This window comes from Vipera ursinii (assembly GCF_947247035.1).
Source record: "Vipera ursinii genome assembly, chromosome: 2".
In the NCBI taxonomy this organism is placed as follows: domain Eukaryota; kingdom Metazoa; phylum Chordata; class Lepidosauria; order Squamata; family Viperidae; genus Vipera; species Vipera ursinii.
Window position 1 is genome coordinate 195,438,033 of NC_139513.1, and position 24,874 is coordinate 195,462,906.

Genomic DNA, 24,874 nt, shown 5'->3' on the forward strand with positions numbered 1-24,874 from the left:
GTAAGGAATTCCAGCACCTCATTAACACTATATAGCAGGTGTCTTCAAACTTGGCCTTTTTATGACTTGTGGACTTCAACTCCCAGGCAACAACAAAGGAGGGGACCCTCATCATAAATAACCCTGTTCTAGCTGAATTGTTAAATGTTTTGGGGAAAATGATAAATGATAGCCGAAAACTCAAAGTTCTTCCAGTAGTGCCACTGTGGCAGCAAAGGACTGAGGAATTACAACAATCATACTACCATGCTCAAAATCATACCATCCGAAATGAAGTTTTGATTCAGAAGTTCACGCGATTGTGGCTCAACTACCTCGGCCCCGATATTCCGTTCCCTGGATAAATAATCACGAGTCAGAAAAAAAGAGATGCCTGATCTGGGAATCAGAATCAGAACCGGAACCCCAAAATAGGCTGAATCCCTTCTTTGAATGTCCCGCCCAGAGAAATAATTGGACTAATTCCCGACGTTAGCCTAGCTGCTTTTAGAATCCTTTAAAAATATTTTAATCGTTGCCCTGCGGTGAAACATTGTTAAGAACCTCCCTTTGGACGACCCTTTTCTGTCAACTGCCGATTGCTCGCAGCCGCTCTTTTTATTTATTTATTTATTTATTTATTTATTTATTTATTTATTTATTTATTTGATTTTTATTTATTTATTTATTTATTTATTTATTTATTTATTTATTTATTTATTTATTTATTTGATTTACATACCGCCTTTCTCCTGAAGGACTCAGGGCGGCACCGAAAGCTGCAATCAAGAGAATCCTAAACGTTGGAAAGAGGTTTTTAACGCCATTCAGCCCGACCCCGTATTTTGCTCAGTAAAAGCCCCCCACACACACACCTTCGGATAGCCGGCCAGAGGAAGGTTTGCAAACTGCTACGTCGGGCAACGCCTCCCAGATTCAACTCGGAGCACCTACAACTCCTGCTTTAAGAGGCGATCGGGAGGACTTCTCGTACGAGGCGGCCTCCTTTCCCGCTTACGGTACTTGGAGCCGGCCGGGCCGGCACCGCCTGGCATCGCCCCGCCCCGCCCGGAAGCAGCTGTGCGATCGCCTGGCGTCGGCCTCCTACGCTGGGTGTCAGAAGGCGGCGGTGAGCTAAGTTACCATGGTGGTCCTGGGACAGGCTGAGCCGAGGTAAAAAGAGCGGTTGGAGCAGTGACGTTCTGGGTGGGCAACGGTTAGCGTAGTCAGAGGTCTTCAAACTCGGCCCTTTTATGACTCATGGACTTCAACTCCCAGAATTCCTCAGCCAGGCGTGCCTGGCTGAGGAATTCTGGGAGTTGAAGTCCATGAGTCATAAAAGGGCCGAGTTTGAAGACCCCTGGCGTAGATACTATCGGGATGCGCGTTATGTAGAAGTTGTAACTGTTTAACTTGAACAGGGCATGTGTCGTAAAACAGGAGAAGCAACAACGGTTGCTCGCTCACCTGTCCTAACCGCTTGCAACGTTTCAAAGGGCGTAGCAGGTGGCGCCGGTGCGGCCAAAGGGATATAGGCAGACACGTAGTGTGGGAGGAAGAAAACAACAACAACAACAACAACAACAACAACAGGGTTCGAGTTGCTTTGCAGCCTGATTTCTCCCCCTCCCCCCCCAACACACGGGAGCTTTTTTCCCCCCCCCTCCCATAACAGTAATTTTTAATTTAGTTTTTAATCGCCCTGTAAACCGCCCTGAGTCCTTCGGGAAAGGGCGGTATATAAATGTAATAAAGTAAATAAATAAATAATTCTGTGAGGTAGGGCTGAGTTGAGAGGTTCAGTACGATGTATAGAATTTATCGCAATACAAATTACGCTGGAAAAAGAAACGGACAGATCGACTTCTCCACTTTCCAATGTGTTTTTTTTTTAAACATAGTGAAAAGCTTGGGAATTCAACGCAGCCCTCAGTCTTCCATCTATTCATTTCTATTTATTTGAACGGTGGAATTCACAGTCTCCTGGTTTCTAGCCTGGCGCCTTGCTTTTTTTAGGTCTCCATTTGGGTTCGTCTTTTTGCAGAGCGATGGGGATGTTTGGGTAATACAAAATGGTACAAAGTTATATGACAGAGATTATAGTGAATATCACACTGAAGACAGGTGTGCAAAGCTTAATGTCTGACTAATACTATTCTTCTTGTATTACTTTCAGAGGAGATGGGGAGAGGATTATTCCACTTCTGTTTCTGTTAGGAGCTCTTCTGATTACTTTTAAGACAGGATTGAGCAGTCTTTTGGTGACCAGAGATTAAGATTTATAACTTTGGAGAAGGCAGAAAGCTTGTAGTGGGAAGAAGACTGGTTATTCAGAATCATTGTAGTCAGAATTTATATTCTCTGAAATGTGCCTCCATTGTATTATGTAATATTATGTTCAAAGTTCAACTCCTGTTTTGCCTCAACTTGTTGGTGAGAGAAGGAATTTAACATAACACCACATCCTCTTTTCTATGTAGTTTATAACTTCCTGTCCAAAGAAGAACCCTGGGGGAATTCAAAATGTGAATATTTGAGCCATTTTCCTTGTTCCTAATAAAGATAACAGCCAACAATAGATTTTAAAAAGTATTTTATTTAGTTATTTAGTTATTTAGTTATTTAGTTATTTAGTTATTTATGGCTTTAGTAGAATGAATAATACCCATTTATTTAAATAAGACAAATGGAAAACATATTTTTTGTATTTGGCATTGGGGGGGAAAATCTGTTTGGAATTTCAGATAATTTTAGGTGACTGGTCTTATTATCCTTTACTGTTCTTAACTTGTGTCTCTTTTCTTTTTTGCAATTAGTATTCTACCATCAAGAGAGCTGTTGTTCAAGGAAACATGAAATCAGATAATGAGGACAGAGAGGGTCTTGTACCTGGGACATCAAACATCTCACCAGAAGAAAAAACGGCAGACACCAGGAGTAGCAGTTATGATTTCATGGGAGATGTGTCTCCGTGCCCTGAGGATTGGGAAAATGCTGATATAAAACCTAGCCAAGGAGCTTCTAGGAAAAAACTATGTGGTTATTTACATAAATGTTCTTCTAAAGCACCAATCAAGACCTGGAAGTCACGCTGGTTTTGCTATGATGAAAATAAATGCTACTTGCTATATTACCGGACAGCACAAGATATTAATCCTTTGGGTAGCATAGAGATTTCCATTGCTAGTTTTGATCTTAAAGTGGGAGCAGATGAGGGTATTTTTGAAATCAGGACTCCCATCAAAGACTTTATTCTTAAGGTATGTAATTGCAGCAGGAAGATGGGGGGGTGGGTTAATGTGGCCTGATTCAGGTCTGAAGCCCCAATTAATATAAGTTTCAGAATCTTTAGAGGATATTTTTGATAAAATGGTTGAACAAAGGATTCAGAACTGTCCAAGTTTAAATTTGCTACACAAAACATGAAGTAAGAAACTGATTGTGTTCTTGCTTACGATACCTAATGAAATTACTACTCAGTGCTAGAAATATTTAAATTTTGTATTCAAATATGGCTTGAAAAGATTTATTTCATAAAATCTCATGTATAAGATAAATTATCTTATTACAGGCAATAACATGAAGTTGGGCAAGCTATTAGCTTATCTCTAAATATTTTCAATAGCATTGTTATGAAACTTGACATTGCATGTAAATAAATGTAATTTTTTGCTGGATGATTAAATATATTCTCTCCAGGATAAGCAGATTTTTAAATATCACAGTAGCATAATTGTTTAGCATGCTATGGATAAATAAGAATCAAATAAAAAAAATCACTAGCAAAATTATTTAACTTGTTAGCTAAGAGTATTCACATTCTGATAGATTAGTAAGAATTTGTTTTTTATTAACTTCCTTTTAATAAGTTTTTTTAAGATTTACACTATGTATATAGTGTATATATACAAACATTTTAAAAATGTTTTTTACCTTGTGTATTATATATTTTTTAGCTTTTAAATTACTAAGTGTTTGTATTTTATTATGCTGGTCTATGACCATAATAAAGATTTGATTTTGCTAAGTGATAAACAAGAACATTAGGAAAAGCATTCCCAACCTATCTGAAGAGCAACAATTTTGGAAAAGACTACTTTAGTTAGAAAGACTATATCTTGACTTCTTTTCTCTTTTGTGTTGATTTTAAATTGAATTGCAGGCTGTCAACAAACAAGCCATGATGTATTGGCTACAACAACTGCAGCTGAAACGCTGGGAATTTTGTAATAAACAAGCAAAGGGTTTTGTCGAAGCCATGTCACCCTTTCCTTCCATAAAGAAGGCCCAGCAGAGCAACAGTAAGGAATAAAAGTACAATAGCTTGAACTTGAATTGCAACAGGAGACAGCACTCTCATTAGGGGTTATGTAGGTCAGGGTAGGCAGTTCCTTATCCCTTCAGTGCGAGTGATGTTATCCTGCTTTTGATTCCCCACGAGGTCACCAGATTGTGCTGCTGAATATCAGTATGACTTTGGATGGTTTTAGAAGGGGGATAGAGTGAGAGTGTTTTGCTTCCAAAACATCCTGCCCCTAATTTCACTCTGAAAAAGATGGTTCCATCTTTTTGGTGACCTTCCTTCCTTCCTTCCTTCCTTCCTTCCTTCCTTCCTTCCTATACTGTCATCAGTTCAGCATAGTAACACTATTAAACAAAAGAATTAAAACAACATTTCAGAATGTGTCCTGCAGCCTTCTAAATGTATGGAAGGCCAAGCTGTGGCTCCTGAGTCATTAAACTTATGCTTCTCCTGCTGGAGATCAAGATGGCCATGGGCTGCAGTTTGACTCCACATTTTTCCAGATCTCCATCATACAAGAATTCTAAATACATATATTTGCTGCAAAAATTGTTATTGCCCTGTATTTTTCTCTGCCTCCTCCTCTTCTGATTATTGATCCATCTTTCATCATCCTGAACATTCTATTTCAGTCTTGGTCCATCTATCAAGCAAAAGGCCTTTTAAAAACAATTCAAGTTGTCCCCAGTTTATTGCTAATAAACAGCTGGAGTCTTTCTCAGTCCCATATCCCACAATACACAAACTCCATGGTGCCTCCCCTGAGGTGTTATAAGTGTTAATGCGGCAGGAGGTATATATGCTTACTCTCAGCTTTCCAAACTGAGGGAAGAAAATATATAAAAAAACATACATTGGGTTCATGTGGTGCACCCTGAAATTGATTTGAAGTTAGCTTGAAGATGTTTATAATTTGGATTTTTGATTCTGATTTATATATTTGTCATGCATCTGTTTTGTAATAAACCTTGAATTAGTGAAGTTTTGATCACTGGTTTACCAGCATTCTGTTCTTTTCTATACTTTGTTGAACTTCAAATTACTCTTGTTAACTGTTAGGCCCCTTTTTGTAGAAAGTAAGAATGTCAGTATAATCAACAGAATGGAAGAGAATTTCTGTATTTCAGCTACTGGAGGCAAAGTAACAGAGGAATAGAGGAATGGGTGTGCCCCTGCTTTGTCATTAAGCAAAAGCTGAGCATAGGTTGCCCAACTGCAGCAGGCCAATTTGTCAACACCAGACAGAAAAGTACAAGTTAATTTTAGATAGCTAAGAACCATAATTTTAGAAGTTTTTAAGTAATTTGCAAATCATGCTGTTTCTATCCTTTGGAAGTAGGAAGTTAAGACAGCCTGAGAACCAGCCAACATTAACTTCTCCTTCTTAAAATACTGGATTTTACCCAATCTGTCCCTAGTAGACTAAAGATTGGGGGCCAGATTTCCCCTTCCCACAAAGCCTCTTTAGATACAGTCTACAAAGTTGAAGGAGAAGTACTTACAAGGCAAAGGACAGTGCTTGCTCAAGAGGCAGTTGAGAATACTGTGATGCCTTGCAAGATGTAGCTGTGCCATGTGAACTGTAGATTTAGCATGCCTTGGCTGCCAGTTATTAAACTGTATCTCTTTCTTTGCAGCTGAGGCAGAACAGGATTTTTTACCCCTGGTGAAAACTCCCACTGATGTAGTTGGCATAGAGGCAGCTTCTCTACCAGCACCACCGACTTCTATTGCTCTTCAGAACATCTCTCTCAAGCATCCTTGGATTGAAATACAGTAACTATTTCGTCTCTTTGCATTCCAGAAAAGTAATTGTGACAAATATTTTGCACTGAAGTAGCCATGTTAATCTGTTGACATTTCAAGTACAAATAAATGTCCTTGTGGGCTACCCATTTACATCAATAAAAGCCAGTCTGATATGTAAAATGTTCACCTTCTACAAAGTGGTGCCTTCTGGAAGTTGTGAATAGAATTCCCTGCCCCATGCACACCAGCATGGCCAATAGAGATCATTGAAGCCTCATTCCCCCGTGTCTATTGGGATGCAAGCCAGTGCTTGAACAGGCACAGGTATTGTGTTGTATGTACAGTACACGAGACATGGCAAAGTGGTTCTTTTTGCACAGAGAGTGCCTTCAAGTCAGTTTTGATGACTAGTGACTGCCTGGACAGGTCCAAGCAATATCCTTGGCAAGATTCTTGGAAGAGGTTTGCCATTGCCTCCTTTTGCCTAATGCTGAGAGAGGGGGAGTCAAGATTTTGTGCCTAAGGTGAGACTAGAATTCAGGATCTTCTGGTTTGTAGCCTGCTCCCTTAATCACTCCCCAAACTGGCTCTTAACAGATATTTTCTGTATTAATACATAAAATGAAATTTATTATTATAAAGCATAACTGTAAATTAATATTGATAAACAGCATGCATTTGTAGAAAGGCACATTTAATTTAAAAGATAAAGCACAGCCTTGTCATTTATTTATAAATAGTAAACATGACTTAGGCTATTGTCATGTATTCCATAGCAGAGTAATAATCTGTGAGATGTCACTCAGTTCTCTTCCCTGGGCAATCTTGAATAGCTCCATCCACTATTATTCACCTGTCAACTGACTACACTAGTCACTAGCTGAGTGGGGAGAGGGAGAACACACTTTGGTGCCTCTGTTAGTATGGCCTAAATAAAGATTGTGTGGTATTCACAGTTTTTGACTTCTGGCGATTCCCTGGGCAAGTCCTGCAGGTTTCTTGGCAATATTTGGGAAGTGGTTTGCTGTTGCCAGTCTCCTAGGACTGAGAGAGAGGGATTAGCCCCAGATCACCCAACTGTTTTTATGTTTAAGGCAGGACTAGAATGGAGTCTTCTAGGTTCTAGCCCGATGTCTTAACCACTTCAACAAGTTTTTAAACATTTTATTTATTTTAAAACCAAATACTTGGCTTTATTTTGGTGTTTTTTTAGAAAATAATCATCTTTGAAATTCTTTTAAACTGAACACTTAAATAAATGGTTGCTTTTGCATAGATTTCACTGCAAGCTGACGCCAGTACAGTCCAATCTTGATTTCCTTAATTTTGTTCAGTTTTCACCCAGATTGTTGTTAAATGCTTGACCTAGCTCCAGTGGGATCCATTAAGGCTAAAACACTTTATGAGGGTTTTTTTTCTGTGAGGAAAACGAAACAAGATCTGATTCAGCAGTCTCGTAGTAGTGAATAATTTATGTATAGTGTGCCATTTCTGAAGGAGGGGCCTCATTTTATGACTCTTGTCACTTAGTAACCGTTCACAGTTACAACAGATCTATCTGTGAGGTATTTAAGTTAAGTTTATTGAATTTAGACCCAGGTCCGAAGTTCCGTTGGTCACCATCCTGCAGTCACATGTCTGCATTTGGTGATTCGGCAGCCAAGCTGTATTTACAGCCATTTGCAGCATCCTGTAGTCATATGACTATGTTTTCTGACATTTTTGCTGAAAACCAGCAGTTACTTCCAGTTTTTGACAAACTGGCCCATAATAAACCATCGGTTCACTTAATAACCATGGCGGTTGATTTACAACTGGAGTGTTCACTTACGACTGCAAAAATGGTCACAAAATCAGGTTGGTCATATGACTGACCTGCTTTACAACTGTCTCTAGTTACAATTGTGATAGGCAAGCTCCATTACAGTCATAACTCAAGGACTACATGTAAACTCGTGTAACTTAATCTATAGCTGAGTAAAAGGACTACTAAATCAAATATCTGTCAGTTGCCAAGAGGTTCACCACTTATTATCATACATGGACTAGCAATATAAATTAACATTTCCAGCTACCGGTTGAGCTCCGGACGGTGCCGGATCTTCGCTCCTTTCGCCGCGATCTGAAAACATACCTGTTCGAACAAGCCGGCCTGGCCTGAGGGTGGGATTGCAGGGGTTTTTATTATCATTTTATTGGGGGTTTTATTAATCTATTTATTGTTTTATATGGGCATGTATTTAATAACTTTTTAATTTTTGTAACTTTATGTTTTATTCTTGCCCTGTACACCGCCCTGAGTCCTTCGGGAGAAGGGCGGTATAGAAATATTAATAAACTAAACTAAACTAAAAACATTTCATTTGCCACTAAATTACATTGTCAATAGAAGTACTGTAATATGTTAAAATGATTGCACAAAATCTTTTTTTTTGACCAAGTCAGTTTTTGACTCCTACCAACTGCCTGAACAAGTCTGTGCCGTTTTTGTGGCAATATTTTAGAAGTGGTTTGCCCTTGCCTCCTTCATAAGGCTGATAAAGTGGGACTTGGCCAAAGGTCACCTAGTTGGCTTTCTGCCTAAGGCTGAACTAGATATCACAGTCTCCCAGTTTCTAGTCTGGTGCCTTAACTACTACACCAGACTGACATCTTACACTAAAACTAGCCATGTAGATATCTATTCTCTTAATATTTGATTCATTTGGACTTTGTTTATACCATAATTCAACAGCAGAGTGAGATGCTAGCTGCAGAGGACATGTATTAGTTAATGAGCACTTTTATTTATCAAGAACAGATAAATGAGAGCAGAAAGTATTTCCTAATACTTTAGATCAGGGGTTTCCACCCCCTCAGTCCGTGGACTGGCAACGGGCCGCAACATGCCTGAAACTGGTCCACGCAAATAAGCAAAGCCCCATCCAAGATATGCAGGCAGCACATGAAACCAGGGCCCCCACAGGAAAACCTCTCTCCATGGAACTGGTCCCTGGTGCGAAAAGGTTGGGGACCTCTGCTTTAGATTGTAATGATGTGCTATATTTGAAAGTACATGGTCACTGTTGGTTTCAATCTCAGAAATGAAAAATATTGCTGAAAAAGATGTATAGTAGCTGTTCTGAACTCTGCTTCTCTTTTACCAGCCAAGGAATGAAGAATAAGTTATAGGAAATGCTATAAAACATATACATTTGCTTAATTTTCCAGCTCTTTATAGAATTTCAGCCTAACCAGCTAAACCCTAACCACCATTTTCAATAACTATTGTTTCTCTGCTCTCATATTAAAAGCAGATGAAATTGAGAAAACAGAAACATTTTGGACTTAGCAAATTCTGTAATACTTTGATCTCAGTAAAGTAAAGGTAAAGGTTCCCCCGCACATGCGTGCTAGTCGTTTCCAACTCTAGGGGCCGGTGCTCATCTCCGTTTCAAAGCCGAAGAGCCAGCGCTGTGGTCATGTGGCCGGCATGACTAGATGCCAAAGGCACACAGAACGCTGTTACCCTCCCACCAGAGTGGTCCCTATTTTTCTACTTGCATTTTTACGTGCTTTCGAACTGCTAGGTTGGCAAAAGCTGGGATGAGTAACAGGCGCTCACTCTGTTACACGGCACTCGGGATTCGACCCGCCAAACTGCTGACCTGATTGACAAGCTCAGCGTCCTAACCCACTGAACCACCGTGTCCCTGTTCTCAGTAAAGCAAACCACAATTGCTACCCTGCTAAACAAACTGGCATTTGTAACTATTTTTTTTCCTCCCCCCCCCCATTCCTGCAGTTGTAGGGCTGCTTTTTTCAGATCAAACAAGTGTCAATCCATTGGTTGCAACAAGAATTGATGATCAGCTTGTCATCTGAGACTGATGTCACGGCTTGAGAGAGTGATTGATTCAAAGTCACTCAGCTGGCTTTCATGCGTAAGACAGGACTAGAATTCACATTCTCCTAGTTTGTACTCTGATGGCTTCACTACTAGACCAAACTGGCTCAATTTGTGACCATTTTGATAGCTAAGTATTTTAACTCTTCATGCCAGGTGTTAGCTCATAATGATTTACTGTTTCGCTATGCAAACACCTTTAGGCATTAGAATACCACATATGGCTGCAAAAATATGCCAATTCCAAATTGATTGCAAAGAGTTGGCATTTTCTGGAAAACTATGGTGGCCTATATCTTTGTTGCCAGCTGGGGCTTGGTTGGATTTTGCAGGCCATATATGTAGCCCTACTAGACACAGAGACCCAGAGTAACAGAGAGAAATGAGGTTTTTTTGAATGCTGCTTTTCTGTCTGCAGAGAATTTGGGTGTTATCTTGAAGCTACATTCTGTCACCTGAGTTTCCACACGCATTCTAAAATACTGCATCCGGACATGCTTTACCACTGTAGTGAGCTCTAGAATTAAGATCTAAGCATTAGCTTTTCTGTGCAATTTTTGTCTTTTAGAAACACAGTGCATAATCTGTGTGGCAGCCGTCAGAACCCAAAAGACAGTAATAGTTTTGAGGAAAATTTTGAAATTATTGCTGATGAAGAGCACGTAAAAGGAGAAACTGAGGATACAGGTACTTACTTTGCCTTATGATAATGTATAAAAGACATTTCCTGTTACATTTTGTGATTCTATTAGGAAGTAAATTAATGAAGGCCTACTGTGGGAGATGAACAAAAAAGCAACAAAAAGAATTAGACAATGTTATTTAAAAAGAAATCCCACTGAATCCAATAGGACTTACATCAGGGTTAGATGTAATGCTGATTAATTATTTAACTTTGTAGAAACAACAGAACATGTGTTTCTCCAGTGCCTATATACTACAAAGATATTTGTATTAGTCTTATTTCACCATTATTGCAAAAATACCTGGGGCACACAAGATAATTTTATACCCCCTTCTGCTTTCAGATACCAATGCTGTTACAACATATAATTTTGCCATGTTTTGCACAGCAGTATTTAAAATTTTTTAGAAGATAACCTGTGCCACAAACCAGTTTTAATGATTATTTAGACCATTATTATTGACTGCTTTGTAATTAACTCATTGCATTGTTTGTATTAGAAATGTTTACCACATTTTTATGCCCGTTTATTGTTTTTAACCTCTCCTTTTAGACTCTTTTTTAGATTTTTGTTTTTATATATTTTATTTTTAATGTATTTGTATTTTATTTTCCTTTTAATTTTCTTACACTCCACCCTTCTAATGCTGGTCTTTAACCATAATAAAGGTTTATTTGATTTATTAATGTACGTCCTGAGAAACATGCAGAATCTTGTGACTTTGGAGCATAACATAAATCTTGTGACTTTAGAGAAGATACTAATGTTTTGCTAATCTACCAATTTCTCCAAATATAATTCTGAGATCTTCCAGTGCAAGAAGCTTATTTGCTATCATTTATATTTATTTCAGTCATGGCAGAGATGCAGAAGAACACAAAAACGAGAGTAAAGCCACCAACATTCCGAAAATACAAAAAAACAAACAGTAGTTTTCATTATTTTGTTGAAGGAGCAGAACAGGGGAAAACAGCTTCTCTTCAGCACCAAGTTTTGATCCTTACAGAGGAAGTAAAATCTCAGAAGGTAAGCCTCCCCTTAAAATATATATACCTAGTTCTGATCAACCAAAAGATTTAAATCAAGTATGCAGCTATGTAAGACAGTGTTGGACTAGAAATTGTTCCCTAAAATTTCTAGCTAATCCAGTGATAATGCAGTTTTTTGACAAATGGAAAGCAAAATTAAACTGGAAACGTTTCTGGGAAAATTGTCCTTAGACTGGTATGCTCTAGCCAGCAAATAAACCTGGCATCTTTTATTGATAAATATATTTAATCATTCAGGCTGCAAGTTGTTTGATTTTTAATATAAAAGAAACTTAAGTATACTACTATACTATTAAGAAGAAACGCCATTTATATATATATATATATTTCATGACGTTCGAGTGCTGAGGTAACATAAAAGAGGGACGCAGCGATGGTTGGCATTTAATGAAACCTAGAAGAAAATACGGTATGCAATCTGTTTTATACAGTTATTAATGTGTGGGAGAAACTCCACAGTCATCCAGCTTCTCCTTTAGCCCCTGTTTACATTTCAAAATAAGGGCATCAGTTAGCATAAATTAGACTAAACCGTAGGCAAAATAGCAACTTTTAGTTAAAACTCAAAGATGTTAGACCACATGTTGGGTGTAATTTAAGGGGGATTGTTTCCATGAAAAGAACACTAGTAGGAGCACTTTGAGGCAAATGAAGAATTAGGTAGTCCTCAATGTACGACCACAATTGAGCCCTGAATTTCCATTGCCATGTGAGACATTTAAGTGAATTTTGCCCCTTTTTATGACCTTTCTTCTTGTTCAAGTGAATCACTGCACTTATTAAGTTAGTAACACGGTTGTTAAGTGAATCCGGCTTCCCCATTGACTTTGCTTGTCAGAAGGTCATAAAAGGTGATCACATGACCCCGGGATACTGCAACAGTCATAAATATGAATCAGTTGACAGGCATCCAAATTCTGATCACATGACCAAACTGGAATGTTGCAATGGTCATAAATGTGAAAAATGATAACGTCACTTTTTTTCAGTCCTGTTCTAACTTGGAACCATCACTAAACGAATGGTTGTACTCAACAGATTCGACCTTTGAGAAGTTAGTGTAACTACCAAGTTGTGCTCCTTTGCTGAAAGGTTTTACTGCAGCAGGAATACTCTGGACATGCCCTGAATAGCAACAGGCCTGGATAGCTAATCCAGATTTAGATGTATTTTGTGGTATGTAATTTCTGTGAGTCATGGAAGATTACTCCAATGTAGTCTAATCAGTTTATTTGTTTTATACTATGCCCATTTCATGATCAGTTTTGTGTCCTTTGCCTATGTCATGTTTTTTGTATTTTGTATGGGTTTATGTTATATCTTTGCGTATGTAAACATATGCTCTGTGTCATGTGATCACAGATGTGTCTACGAAGCTTTTTTAATGATAGTGGAACTAGTTAATCACTGCCTTCTTGTAGCATTTTTTTTTCAAGTTTCCAGTCTGGCCTATAGCCCTGCGGTTTTCTGGTTTCTTCTATTCAAGTATTAACCATATTATGATCTTCAAACGTATTGAGAAACAGATCTCAGTTAGCTTTTTACGGGTAGCTGGGTGCTGCAGTATAATTAGGTAGAAGAGGAAAGATCCAGATTAAGATCCTAACTTAGTCAGAAAGCTATTCGTAAATAATGTTGCGTCTGTCACTCTGAATCTAACCAACCTGACAGGGCTGTTTAGGAACATAACACTGACAGCAAAAGGCAGAATGGTGTATAACTTGTACAAAAGGAGTGATGAAAATCTTATATTAATGGGGCAAAGGAAATTGTGAAAGAAACATTATTTCACAATAATTTTTTCCATGCTCCATAAAACCATTCCCCCCCCCCCGAAAAAAAATATTACATCCAATGTCTATTCCATAGGGGAAAAATATTTTTACTGAGGAAAATTTTAACAAGAGAAAAACACTGCTAATTTTTTACCAGAAATAAAGAAAATAAAAAGTAGTGAATAAGAAAATAAGAAAAAAGAAAGAAAATTGAAAAAAGCAAGAGAAGAAAAGGTTATAAAAAACGGCTTCCATTTTTTTTAGCAGCAGTTAATACTTTACCATCTCTCTCTAAGATTACATCAACATTTCTTTCCATTCTAATCATCAAATCCATAAATTATGAGTTCATTTTTTTCCTTTCTTCAGCAAAAAGTCCAAAACGGGTTTTTAGTTATTAGTAAATTAGATTATTGCCCCTTTTCCTAAACAGATTATTAGAAAAAACATATTCTGTGTTTGGATATAACATTATAGAATCTTATCTCCCAGATAATAACTCCAGGTTTAAGGCTATTTATTCATTTTTGTCATGTGCATATATCATAACCTCTACAAGGATTCCTGATGTTTGACAACAACCTACTTAAAATCAATAAAAATCATATATAAATACAGTACAATATAAAATCAGTCATCCTCCCTCATGCTCTTAATCCAGTAACAATGTCAGATCTTAGAAGCTCTGCAGAAAAACTGCTGGAGTACCAGAGTAATTTGATTTGTTCCTGTAATAAATAGCTGGATGCTCAACATGCTCAACCCAATGTTAAAAGAGGACATACAGATATTGTATTCTGTAGTTCCTTTGCCAAAAATCTGTATTGAGACACATTTCCTGTACAACTGCTGAAAACCACCCTTGTTCTTCGTTATTTCATAAAGGAAGGAGCTTTTAAAATATAAGTTCCAATTTGAGTCTTTTGCTGCTGTTACTAAATACTATAATTATTTTGCTTTAAGAAAATGAATTCATTCACTAGACTCTGTGCCTCACATTGAGCTACACTTTGCTTTGGTTCACATATTGTGGTAAGTCTCTCCCTCTCTCTCTCTCTCTCTCTCTCTCTCTCTCTCTCTCACACACACACACACACACACACACACACATTTTACCAACATATGATTAATGCATTATTCAAAAATAAAGGCAATTTTAAATTTATGTTAACACCTCAAAAGAGAAAGGTTAGAGACATAAAATAGCTATAAACATGTCAAAAACCCTATCCACAGCTCAGCTGTCCTGCTTTATCCATTAGATTTGCTAATTCCCTCATAACATAATCTTGGAAGAGGCTGCAAATAGAAGAAACTGTACATTGGCTAATTCTGCAATAAAATAAAATCACCGCTATTACTGCTACTGATTTCTAAACACATATGCTTAGAACTTCAAAAAGCAGAAAGAACTTCAGAACTTAGAAAGAGTGTAGAGAACAGCAACAAAGATGATTAGTGGACGACTGGAGGCTAAAACATATGAAGAACGGTTGTAGGAATTAGATATGTTTAGTCTAGTGAAAAGAAGGACTAGGGATGACGATAACAGTGTTCCAATATTTAAGGGGCTGCCACAAAGAATAGGGAGGGGGTCAGCCTATTCTTGAAAGCGCCTGAAGACAGAACAAGAAGCACTGGATGGAAACTAATCAAGGAGAGAACTAAACTAGAAATAAGGAGAAATTTCCTGATAAGGTATATATTTGGAACAATTAATCAGTGGAAGGACTTTCCTCCAGAAGTTGTGGATGCTCCATCATTGGAGGTTTTTAAGAAGAGACTGGACAACCTCTTGTCTGAAATGATACGGTCTCCTGCATGAGCAGGGGCTTGGACAGTGAAAGCATGTGCAAATAACCAAAGTACGGCAATTTGCGTCATTTGTGCGATTACAGTATACTTTTGACATAATTACACACCGTGTGATTACATATTTAATTATACATAAATTTATACAAATGATAGAAAACAAATGATGTAATACTCTCAAGAAGGTAATTAGTAATGGTCTCAGTCATCAGTACTGTTTCGGGGAAAAAACAGATTTTGCAACTGGAATCTTAACTACATTTCATCCTGTTACATTCAAAATCCACTGCATTGCACCCATAAAAATCAAGTTCTTACTGTTTGCAAATAATCTCTCTTAACTGAAAGTAAGGATTTAAAAGAACCCATGATGAAAGTAAAATTGGAATGACAAACCCAGGGTGATACAGTATTAAACATTAAGGAGATAAAGGTAATGTCAAGCAGTGAGACTTCACCATTTATCTTGAATCAATAAAGTGGTAAACAATTTATTTCAATAATTGCTCATAACAATGGGGGCAGTGAAATTCAAGATCATGAAAACAAAGCATACTGCAGTGGCCAAATCCATCAGAATAGTTAAAGCATTTTTCACCCGATTATGTACAACTATGAAAGCTGGATACTTAATACTGTAGGATGAGAGGAAAAAATTCATTTAGTTACATATTTGGAGATGGCTAGTAGGAGTAACATGGATGAAAGAAGATCCAGTATCCCAATTCTGATATAAATCAATCCCCAAGCACCCCAATCAACAACAAAAAAAACCACACTCTACCAGGAACCACATAAATACTAGACATAGAATAGCCCAAAGCACACATTCTACTGAAGAAAAGTTCCCTGAGGATGAACTTCTAGCACAAAACCAAAAGGACCCAGATTGGGTCCCGCAAAATTATCCTGGGACATGTATATTTGCCTCCATTCATGATATAAATAAAGCCCAATGTGAAGAAATTATCAGCAAGTAGGAATTCATATACTGGCTCAGTAATTCTGGGAATTGAAGCCCACGAGTCATAAAAGAGCCAAGGTTGCCTACCCCTGATCTAGGCCATACTCGGAAATTGTTGTAGGAATCAAAGTCCACACATCTTCAAGCTGCCAAGATTGGGAAACACTGCCCTAGGCATTGATGTGAATAAATAATTGGCAGGAAAAAGATGACAATGGCTTGCAATGGCTAACGGGTTGAGAACGGATAAGTCAAATGGGATGGGATCAACGAGATCACTGGAATGTCCTTGGACAATCTGTGAGTTGCTACAGAATAGAATGCAGAATAACAGAGTTGAAAGGGACCTTGTAGGTCATCTAGTCCAACTCCCTGCTGAAGCAGGAGACCCTATACCATTTCTGATAAGTGGCTGTCCAGTCTCTTCTTAAAAGCTTCAGTGATGGAGCACCCACAACTTCTGAAAGCAAACTGTTCCATTGGTTGATTGTTCTCACTGTCAAAAAATTCCTCCTTATTCCTAGGTTGATTCTCTCCTTGATCCGTTTCCACCCATTGTTCCTTGTCTGGCTTTTGGGTACTTTGGAAAATAGGTTGTCCCCCACTTCTCTATGACAGTCCCTCAAATATTGGAACAGTGCTATCATATCATCCCTGGTCCTTCTCTTCACTAGACTAACTAGGCCCAGTTCTTGCAACCGTTCTTCGAATGTTTTAGCCTCCAGTCCTCTAATCACGGAGATGGGTCTAGATGGCAGATGTTTGTCCACATGGTTTCTCTACCTCTAAGGAAATATTCCCTTGCTTTCAAGAACATGTATTTGTAGGGAACAAAGAAGACCTCACGTCATACAGTTTGGGGGAAGGGGGAACTTCACCATCCTTTCAGAAAAATACAAGAGATTCCGTTTTTTGGTGCTAAATTCTATTATAATACTAGCTATCAGAATCTTTTCAATTTCCCCCTAGTCTGTCCTTGGAAATTCAGAACAGCTTATTGTCATTTGTACTTTTCAGTGGAATGAAAATTTGGGTCATCCTTATATAGATCCTTTCCAGATACAGAAATGTTTGATTTGGACCTGTGTATGATGTTTCTGTGCTGCACGCTGAACAATTCTGAATGCTGTGTTAAACTGGAAGAAACTTTGCGGCCATCTAGCCCATGGCTCTCCAGAAGGTTAGGCAAATGGGTGTGCATGTGTTCTTTATTCCTACTACTTGAGATGAAAGATGACAGGAATTGATTTGAGAAGGGAGAGGGTCTTGCAACTCTGCAAGTGCTCTGCCCCTGAATTCTGTGTACTCTCCAATAACCGTGACGTTTTCAATTTCCCCCACTCCTCCCCCGCCTTTTCTCAAAAAATAAGTGGACTGGACTGAAAATACAATGTTGTTTTCAGAGAATTGCACTAAGAGCTGCTTGTGCTGTATAACAAACGGGACGTTCCCAACATTTGTGCTAGTTTTCCTAAGAGTTGTTATTTAATGTAACGGCAAGTCACTTCAAAGTGGCTCTCTGGGATAGATCATATGAACATCACAAGCCCAATGGCTACAGGGAATTTATGAATCAGCTGTATTATCTTGAGATGATTCAAGGAAACAGAGAAGTTCAGTCTGTGTTATAATGACCTATAGTAACCATGTCAGATCTCTTGACATTGTAATCCAAAATCCTATAATTGTTTGAGGTACGTCTATGGCCACTAGAGATATATAGTGTCTTTTAGAATCATCCAATCATTGTTGTGCCAAAATAATAACAATGAGGGAAGCTATTACATCATCCCAGTGATGGCTGTGGCTGGATTATGCTCAAAATCCTGTGGAGATCTTGCCATGGAGATCTTGCCGATATCTTCTTGTCACAGCACAGCACATAAGCTAGTCTGCTATTTTATGTCAGTTTGCTTATGGTCTTAGAAGGAGGGAATGGGGAAAAACATTTTAATTGGGCCTAGTTCCTTGGAAAACAAATCTGCCACTATGATTTTTTTCTCCTCTCGCTAGAAGATCTGCAGGAGAACTATGAACTGTGTCCATCTATCTCTCGGTCCACAACATGATCTTTAAGTGTATTTTGATTGGCATCCAAAAGACTACCTGTTACATGTTGATTTTTTAAAAAAATATATTCTTTTAATTAAAGGTGGAAAAAGTAGCATTCTGCAAATCTCATTTATTTCCAGCAGTGCCTGTGATATGGGCTCCGAGCAAAATGTTAGAACCTGCAGACTTAGTGTTTTGCTTTGCTTTGCTTTGCTTTGCTTTGCTTTCGTGCTTTACTGGACAACCTACCCAATTGCCCAAGGGGGGGGGGAACAAAGATAAAAGAGGGTGTTGTGAAAGGCAGAGGAGCTGCTAGGAAAGAATTGTTAATCAGTTTCCAATTAAATGATTTATTATTGTCTGTGCCTATCACTTCAGCCATTTACTTTTTAGCCATTTTCTTTGGAGTGCTTAAAACATACTGCCAAAATTCCAGATGTGCTGCTAGCTCCACAAGTGTGGAGATCTTGACCTATGTCTTTTATATGTATTTTCTTCTTTCTGTATTTAAAGAGATATTTTGTTGGGGTTGAACTACAAAGTAATGTGTTTTCATGAGAGAAAGAGAACATAAAAATGGAGCTGCTGAATTTGGCCTAAGCTTAACTAGCAATTCTTCTGCCTCATACAGTGGCCCATCTGATGCACCTAAAAAGCCCTAAATGGAAAATCAGGAGATCTTTTCTTTCCCATTGTTGCTCTTGGGCTTCTAGCATATAGTGGTGGACTACTTCCATGGCTCCCATCCAGTTTAGTAGTCATAGTTAGATTTGTCTTTTCATATATATTTTTTCCTCGTACAGGAACTGGTCAAACTTCTTCACAAAGCTCTGGAGGCAGCTCAGAAAGAGAAACGAGAGTCCTGCAGGTATCTGGTCACAGCTACGGAAAAAGACAGGCTGGAATTAGTGCGGCACAAAGTGAGGCAGATTGCTGAGCTGAGTAAACAGGTCCAAGTGCTAGAGATGGAAAAGAAAGACCTGGAGCAGGAAGCTGCTTTGAAGGAGGAGCACATCAAGGAGCTGGGAGAACATGTGCGGCTCTTGATGGACAAAAACGAAGCCAAGCAACAAGTCATCCTCAAGCTGACAGAGCAACTCACTAGAGAGATGTCTGACTCTGTTACTGAGGCAGACCGCATCATGACTGAGACCTTGTACAAGCAACAGGAAAAGATCGAACACCTGAAGGTACTCTGAGAGGAATTCACAACTCGGCTCAAATAGTATAAGCAGTACAATATTGTTGTGTTTTGGCTATATAGTCTTTCACAGTTTCACAGTGTTTGCCAATGACATGCTTGTGTGTGTATATGTGTATATGTATATATGTGTGTGTGTATAAAATACTATACACCATCCCATAGTATGTAGTATATAGTATGTAATATGTAGTATATAGCATATAATATATAGTATATAGCACGGGTGTCAAACTCACCACGTCACATGATGTATCACGACTCTTTTTGCATTGTCAGCAATGGGGTGGGTGGAGCTTTGGTATGATGAAACCAGCCCATGGGCCGGCAGTTTGACACCGCTGGTATACAGTAACTTCTGAAAACAGAACAGGGTTGGGCAACAAATTCACTCTCCTAACAACTATTGACTCATATTTAGTTTACAAGTTTGCAGCAGTTACAACAGAGAAAACATTTTTAAAATGGATGGATAATACATGCTTAATTTTTGAAAGCCAGAGATGCAGTTCAGTTAAGATTTCCCTGCCTGACAATAAAAATGTAATGCTATTGTAGTTCCTGGCTTTTCCCTATAAATGAAAAACCTAGAATAAATCTATGTAAATTAGGATACCTTATGGATAGTTTTTTACACAAAATAATCCATGTAATTGAAAAGGGCACAGTGATCTTTGTAAGATTCAGGCAGGCAGCACAGCTAGGATAAGCCCACAATTTGTCCCAATTATGTGCTTTGTGCAAATTTAACTTTTATGTATTTGTTAGCAAGGGCAGTGCATAGCCTTAATGGCAGCAGTTGAAACTAATAGAATTGATGTTGTAAGTCAATGTGGTCAGGTGACATTGTGCTTAACGACCTCACTGCTTCATTTAGTGATGGAGTTGCCAGTCCCTATTGCAGTTGGTAAGCAAAGACTATCTGTATCATAGCCTCTGGAAATAAGTCTTAGGCAGCATTTTGAATGAACTGATAAAACCTCTAGGGTTAATTACTGTAAATCACTAATGGAGAGTCACATGCAAAATACCCTTCTGTTTGAAAAATAATCTCTACACAAAGAATGCTACATCAGGAGGAAAAGTTGTAGCCTTTGGAGGGGTTTTGTGTGTTTTGTTTTGTTTGTTTTTTGTATAAAATGTCCAGCTCCCCTCATGAAGAACCCCTCCTGTAGTCTGAGCTCTTGCAGTTTATAGACATATTTACCATTTCAAGAGAATTTTTTCTCTCCCTTGAATGGAACCAGTCCTACTGTCAATCGTGTTAAGATGTATTCTAAACCCTGAACTGGCTGCTAGATGATTTCTGAAGAGGGTTTGCCGCTGCCCAGGCTTTATTTGTTCAGAAATTTTTATGCCACCAATTCCCATGACAGATCTGAAGCTTAAAAATCTAGGAATTAAGGTAGGAAAAGTAAAAAAAAAGTTTAAAGCATCATTAAGATGATTTAAAAGTTAAAAGAATTAATAGAGAGAATATAGATGTCTAGCATATCTACAGCAGTACATATAAAAGGTTTCTTGTTAAGGAGCTGAGAATGTGGGAATCGACTGTTCCTCTTTGATTGGTCCTAAGCCAGAGAAGGCTTTAAACAGTATCTATGACATGAGTCCTCAGTTCTGTGGGGCTTAGTTCCCATTGCCTAACCCCCATTAATATTGTAAGTAATTGTTCTATTTATCTGTGTGGCTGTAACATTTGTCAAAGTCTACGTAGACATTAGAAGAGTGAAGGGTTATGTTACATTTTAGGCCACAATATTCTTGATCAATTTGAAAAACCTGGGAAGGGTCACTATAAAGAAATAAAAAGAGCCCAAACTTACTTTCTTTCTTTCTTTCTTTCTTTCTTTCTTTCTTTCTTTCTTTCTTTCTTTCTTTCTTTCTTTCTTTCTTTCTTCCTTCCTTCCTTCCTTCCTTCCTTCCTTCCTTCCTTCCTTCCCTCCTTCCTTCCTTCCTTGTCAAGATCCCAGGGTCCATCAATCTATACCTAATTGAATGAGTATTTTAGGGTGAAGGTTACTTTACGTGCCTTTTCATGTCTTTTTCTCAGGATGATCTTGAGGCATATAAGACTCAGAACCAATTTTTGAACTCTGAAGTCCACCAGGTTAGCAAAATATGGAGCACAGTGGCACAGAGAGAAAAAAACCTTCTGATGAAGGTAAGAAGCAAGGCTATTTGACCCACATTGGTGCTTTGGTTTTCTTCTTACATTTTAAATCTGATTTTCAAATACATAGGAAGTTTTCGGCTTGTCTGTCAAACACAGGGAACTTGGGGAACTCTTTTTATTTGTTCATTTGTCATCTCACTGGCATGTGGCTGTTCACATGATGCAGTTTGAGGAGGGCCACATGATTGGCTTCCCCCCAAGTTTGTGTTCTTGGGCCAGCTGTGGATTCAATTTTCACACATGAATTCAGATACATGAAAAAAAAATCTTATCCATAAACGCATCTATGTGCAGATTGGTTCAGTGTGATTGCAACATTTCAGGATTCCCTAGATGGGGATAGACAAAATAAACCTGCCCTCAAATTGCTGCTACAGTTAATCCAAATGATTTTAGTCAACAATAAATGATGGAGTGTGCTAAAAAGCAATCACTTTTTATTCACAAATAAGCACAAAACATATATTTGGGACAGATGTGTTCAAAAGGAGCATAACTTTTGAAAAAAAAATCATATTAACAACGAGGTGAACTGGAAACCCATCAAGTTGTAAAGAACAATGAATTCAGTGTTTTTCTGTTTTTTAATTTACAGAAATTGCAATCCTGAGATGAGCCAAGCTTAGCTTGAAAAGCACAACCCAATTGACATTAAATAGATAATTGAGTATAGGATGTCATGAATGGTAAGAAACACCCACCCTTGGATAGCTGCTAGTGCCTGTTTTCCCCACCTAATTCTGTGATTAAAGCATAAATATCAAATCCACATATCAAACGCCTAGCCTCATAAACTGATGATATGAGCTGTCATCTTCAAATAGAGGTTGGATGGTCATCTGAGGTACTCTGACCAAGGAACCTTCACTGAACAGTGGGGGTGGACTTGATTACTTATAAGGTCCCTTCCTACTCAGTAATACTCTGAATTATCATCTAAATAGGCCCCTAGCATCACATCCAAAATGAGGCCATGCAGTTAAAAGCAGTCTTGGATGATTAGCGGATGAGATGCTCAGTAGAAAAGAGAGAATCCTTAATTTAATCCAATGGTGCTACCAGTTCAATAGCTGATTGCCAAATGAAGAAAAGTAACACTCTGCAGTTGTTACTTTTTGGACAGTCATGGTAAAAGCAGATTTTTTTCTCACCAATCCTAAATCTCACCAGCCTTTGTTGACAGAATTCCCACAGCGGAGAAAGTGTTCCAAAAATAGCAGTGGGTTTGTGTCAGTGCAACAGAAAGTTTCATTGTTCTTTAGAGGTCTTTGCAATACCTTTCATTTATTTATCCCAGAACGTCTTAAAACAGCGGTCCCCAAACCTTTTTCCCCCCTGAGTTAGGAAACGGAGATGAGCACCGTGCCCTAGAGTCAGACTCGATTGGCCAGGGCATGGGTCGGCAACCCGCGGCTCTGAAGCCGCATGCGGCTCTTTCAGCCGTCTCCTGCGGCTCCCAGTCCTCCGCCATGTGCAGTCTGGAAAAAAAAAGTTCAACCAATCAATTCAAATTTCTCACAAAAACAAAATCTTGCGAATTGATTGGCTGAACTTCTTTGGTTTGTGGGACTGCCCACAAACCTCTTCTTCAGACTGCACGTGGTGGCAGCAGAAGAAGAGACGGAGGACTGCTGGAAAAAAGGTGTGTAGGTCGGTCAGATGGGGTGTGGGGGGGGACACGGAGCCTGAACAAATGCGCGCGTGAGGCAGAGGTGCTGCTCGGGGCCGGAGGGGAGGCCCGGCAGATTTCTCCCATTTGCCAGGCAAGTGGAGCCTGAACAAACGAGATTTGGCGTTTCTCAGCCTGCGCCCTCCTTACAGTCTCCCTCTGTCGAGTCTTCATCCCAAATGCCGAAAGCGCTGATCACGCCCTTCTTGCAGTCTCCCTCTTTGTTTCAGCTTGCTTTCTGCATTTGGGACGAAGCATCAAGACTCGAGAGAGGGAGACTGTAAGGAGGGCGTGACTGAGAACAGTCGCTCCCTTCATTTCTGAGGGGACAGACCAACCAGGCGGAGAAGCCGAAAGAGGCTCCACAGCAGCCGTCCCTCGCCCCCACTGCTGTTCTCCTTATTCCTTGCTGCTTTTCCACTGCCCCAGAAGGCGGTCCGGCAAAGCGCGGTGCGGCAGCGAATTCCTCAGGCTGCTCAATCCTATGGTGGGGGGGCATCCCAGGGTGGAGGAGTCCCTATGAGGCAGGAAAGCAGCTGCACCTTTAACACGGAGTAGCACACGCGCCTCGGCTCTCCCCATTGCTGAAAGCTTTGCATGGGAAGCCCGGCGTCCGGGGAAGCGGCAGCGAAAGCGCACGCACTCTCCAAACTGCTACCATCCTCTTTGCACAGCTGCTGCGTTCATCCGTGTTTCTTTCAAACGCGGAGGAATGCAGCAGCTCTGCAAACGGGGCGGCGGCGGTTTAGAGAGCTGTGCAGCTCCCCAAACCTCCGCCTCCCCATTTGAAGAGCTGCTGCATTCATCAAACGCAGAGGTTTGGAGGTCCCGGGAGAGGGGGAGGGCACTCGGGTGGCTCCGGCGGTGCCCGGGCTGAAGGCACTGCCGCAACCCAGTGCCCACTGCCTGCGAGTCCATCTCTCCCCCCCCCGCGTAAGCTGGCGGCACTGGGCAGCGATAGGTGTGTGCAGCTCAGGATGCGGTGCGGGCGTAAGGGGGGGGTGTATTTTTTGCTTGTTTTGCGCATGCGCATGCATGCCCACATGCACGCGTACATTTTGCGGCTCCCACTTTTTTGTGTGTATGACAGAACCGGTTCCGAGTGGCTCTTTTGCTGTTTCGGGTTGCTGACCCCTGGGCCAGGGGAATCCTTTACATACGATATACAGGTCAAATGAATGACAGAACACATGAATTTATACTAACAAGATCAGATTCCTGTCTCAAAACAATTGATTTCAATACTCCATGCTTTAATCCGTAGACAGTTGCTCTATTCTTTAAAAAAAACTTAAAAATCAGAATACATTTGGAGTGGATCCAAGAGGCAGATATAACAAGCATCTGTTTTGACAACCTTTTTTCTCTTCTTAACGGCAGTGTGCTCAACTGCAAGCCCACAACTGCCAGATTGAAAGCAAGTATCTGATGTTTCTACGGACCGTGCAGGGACTGCCGGATTTGGCTCAGGAACACACGGCCTTGGTGACGGGACTCATTGAAGAGGCCCTGCAATGGGATATGAAGGAAGACACCCTGATTCCTGTTCAGCTAAGCCCAGTCAAGTAAATTA

The 24,874-nt window shown here is 39.5% G+C and overlaps 1 protein-coding gene across 4 annotated transcripts in view; it reads left to right on the forward strand.

The window, feature by feature from the left end:
* The first annotated feature begins 986 nt into the window (after positions 1 to 986).
* TBC1D2 (TBC1 domain family member 2) overlaps positions 987 to 24,874 on the forward strand; it is a 29,612-nt gene continuing 5,724 nt past the window's right edge. Inside the window, exons 1-9 of one of the 4 annotated variants that reach the window (XM_083353092.1) lie at positions 987 to 1,152; positions 2,796 to 3,239; positions 4,142 to 4,280; positions 5,920 to 6,058; positions 10,486 to 10,604; positions 11,457 to 11,629; positions 19,059 to 19,445; positions 21,510 to 21,620; positions 24,682 to 24,866. In XM_083353092.1, coding sequence (XP_083209218.1) covers positions 2,832 to 3,239; positions 4,142 to 4,280; positions 5,920 to 6,058; positions 10,486 to 10,604; positions 11,457 to 11,629; positions 19,059 to 19,445; positions 21,510 to 21,620; positions 24,682 to 24,866 — 1,661 coding nt within the window. In that variant the 5' untranslated portion in view covers positions 987 to 1,152; positions 2,796 to 2,831. Of the gene's footprint in view, positions 1,153 to 1,816; positions 3,240 to 4,141; positions 4,281 to 5,919; positions 6,059 to 10,485; positions 10,605 to 11,456; positions 11,630 to 19,058; positions 19,446 to 21,509; positions 21,621 to 24,681; positions 24,867 to 24,874 lie in introns of those variants that run through there. The other 3 variants (XM_083353094.1, XM_083353095.1, XM_083353093.1) reach the window with 3 other exon arrangements.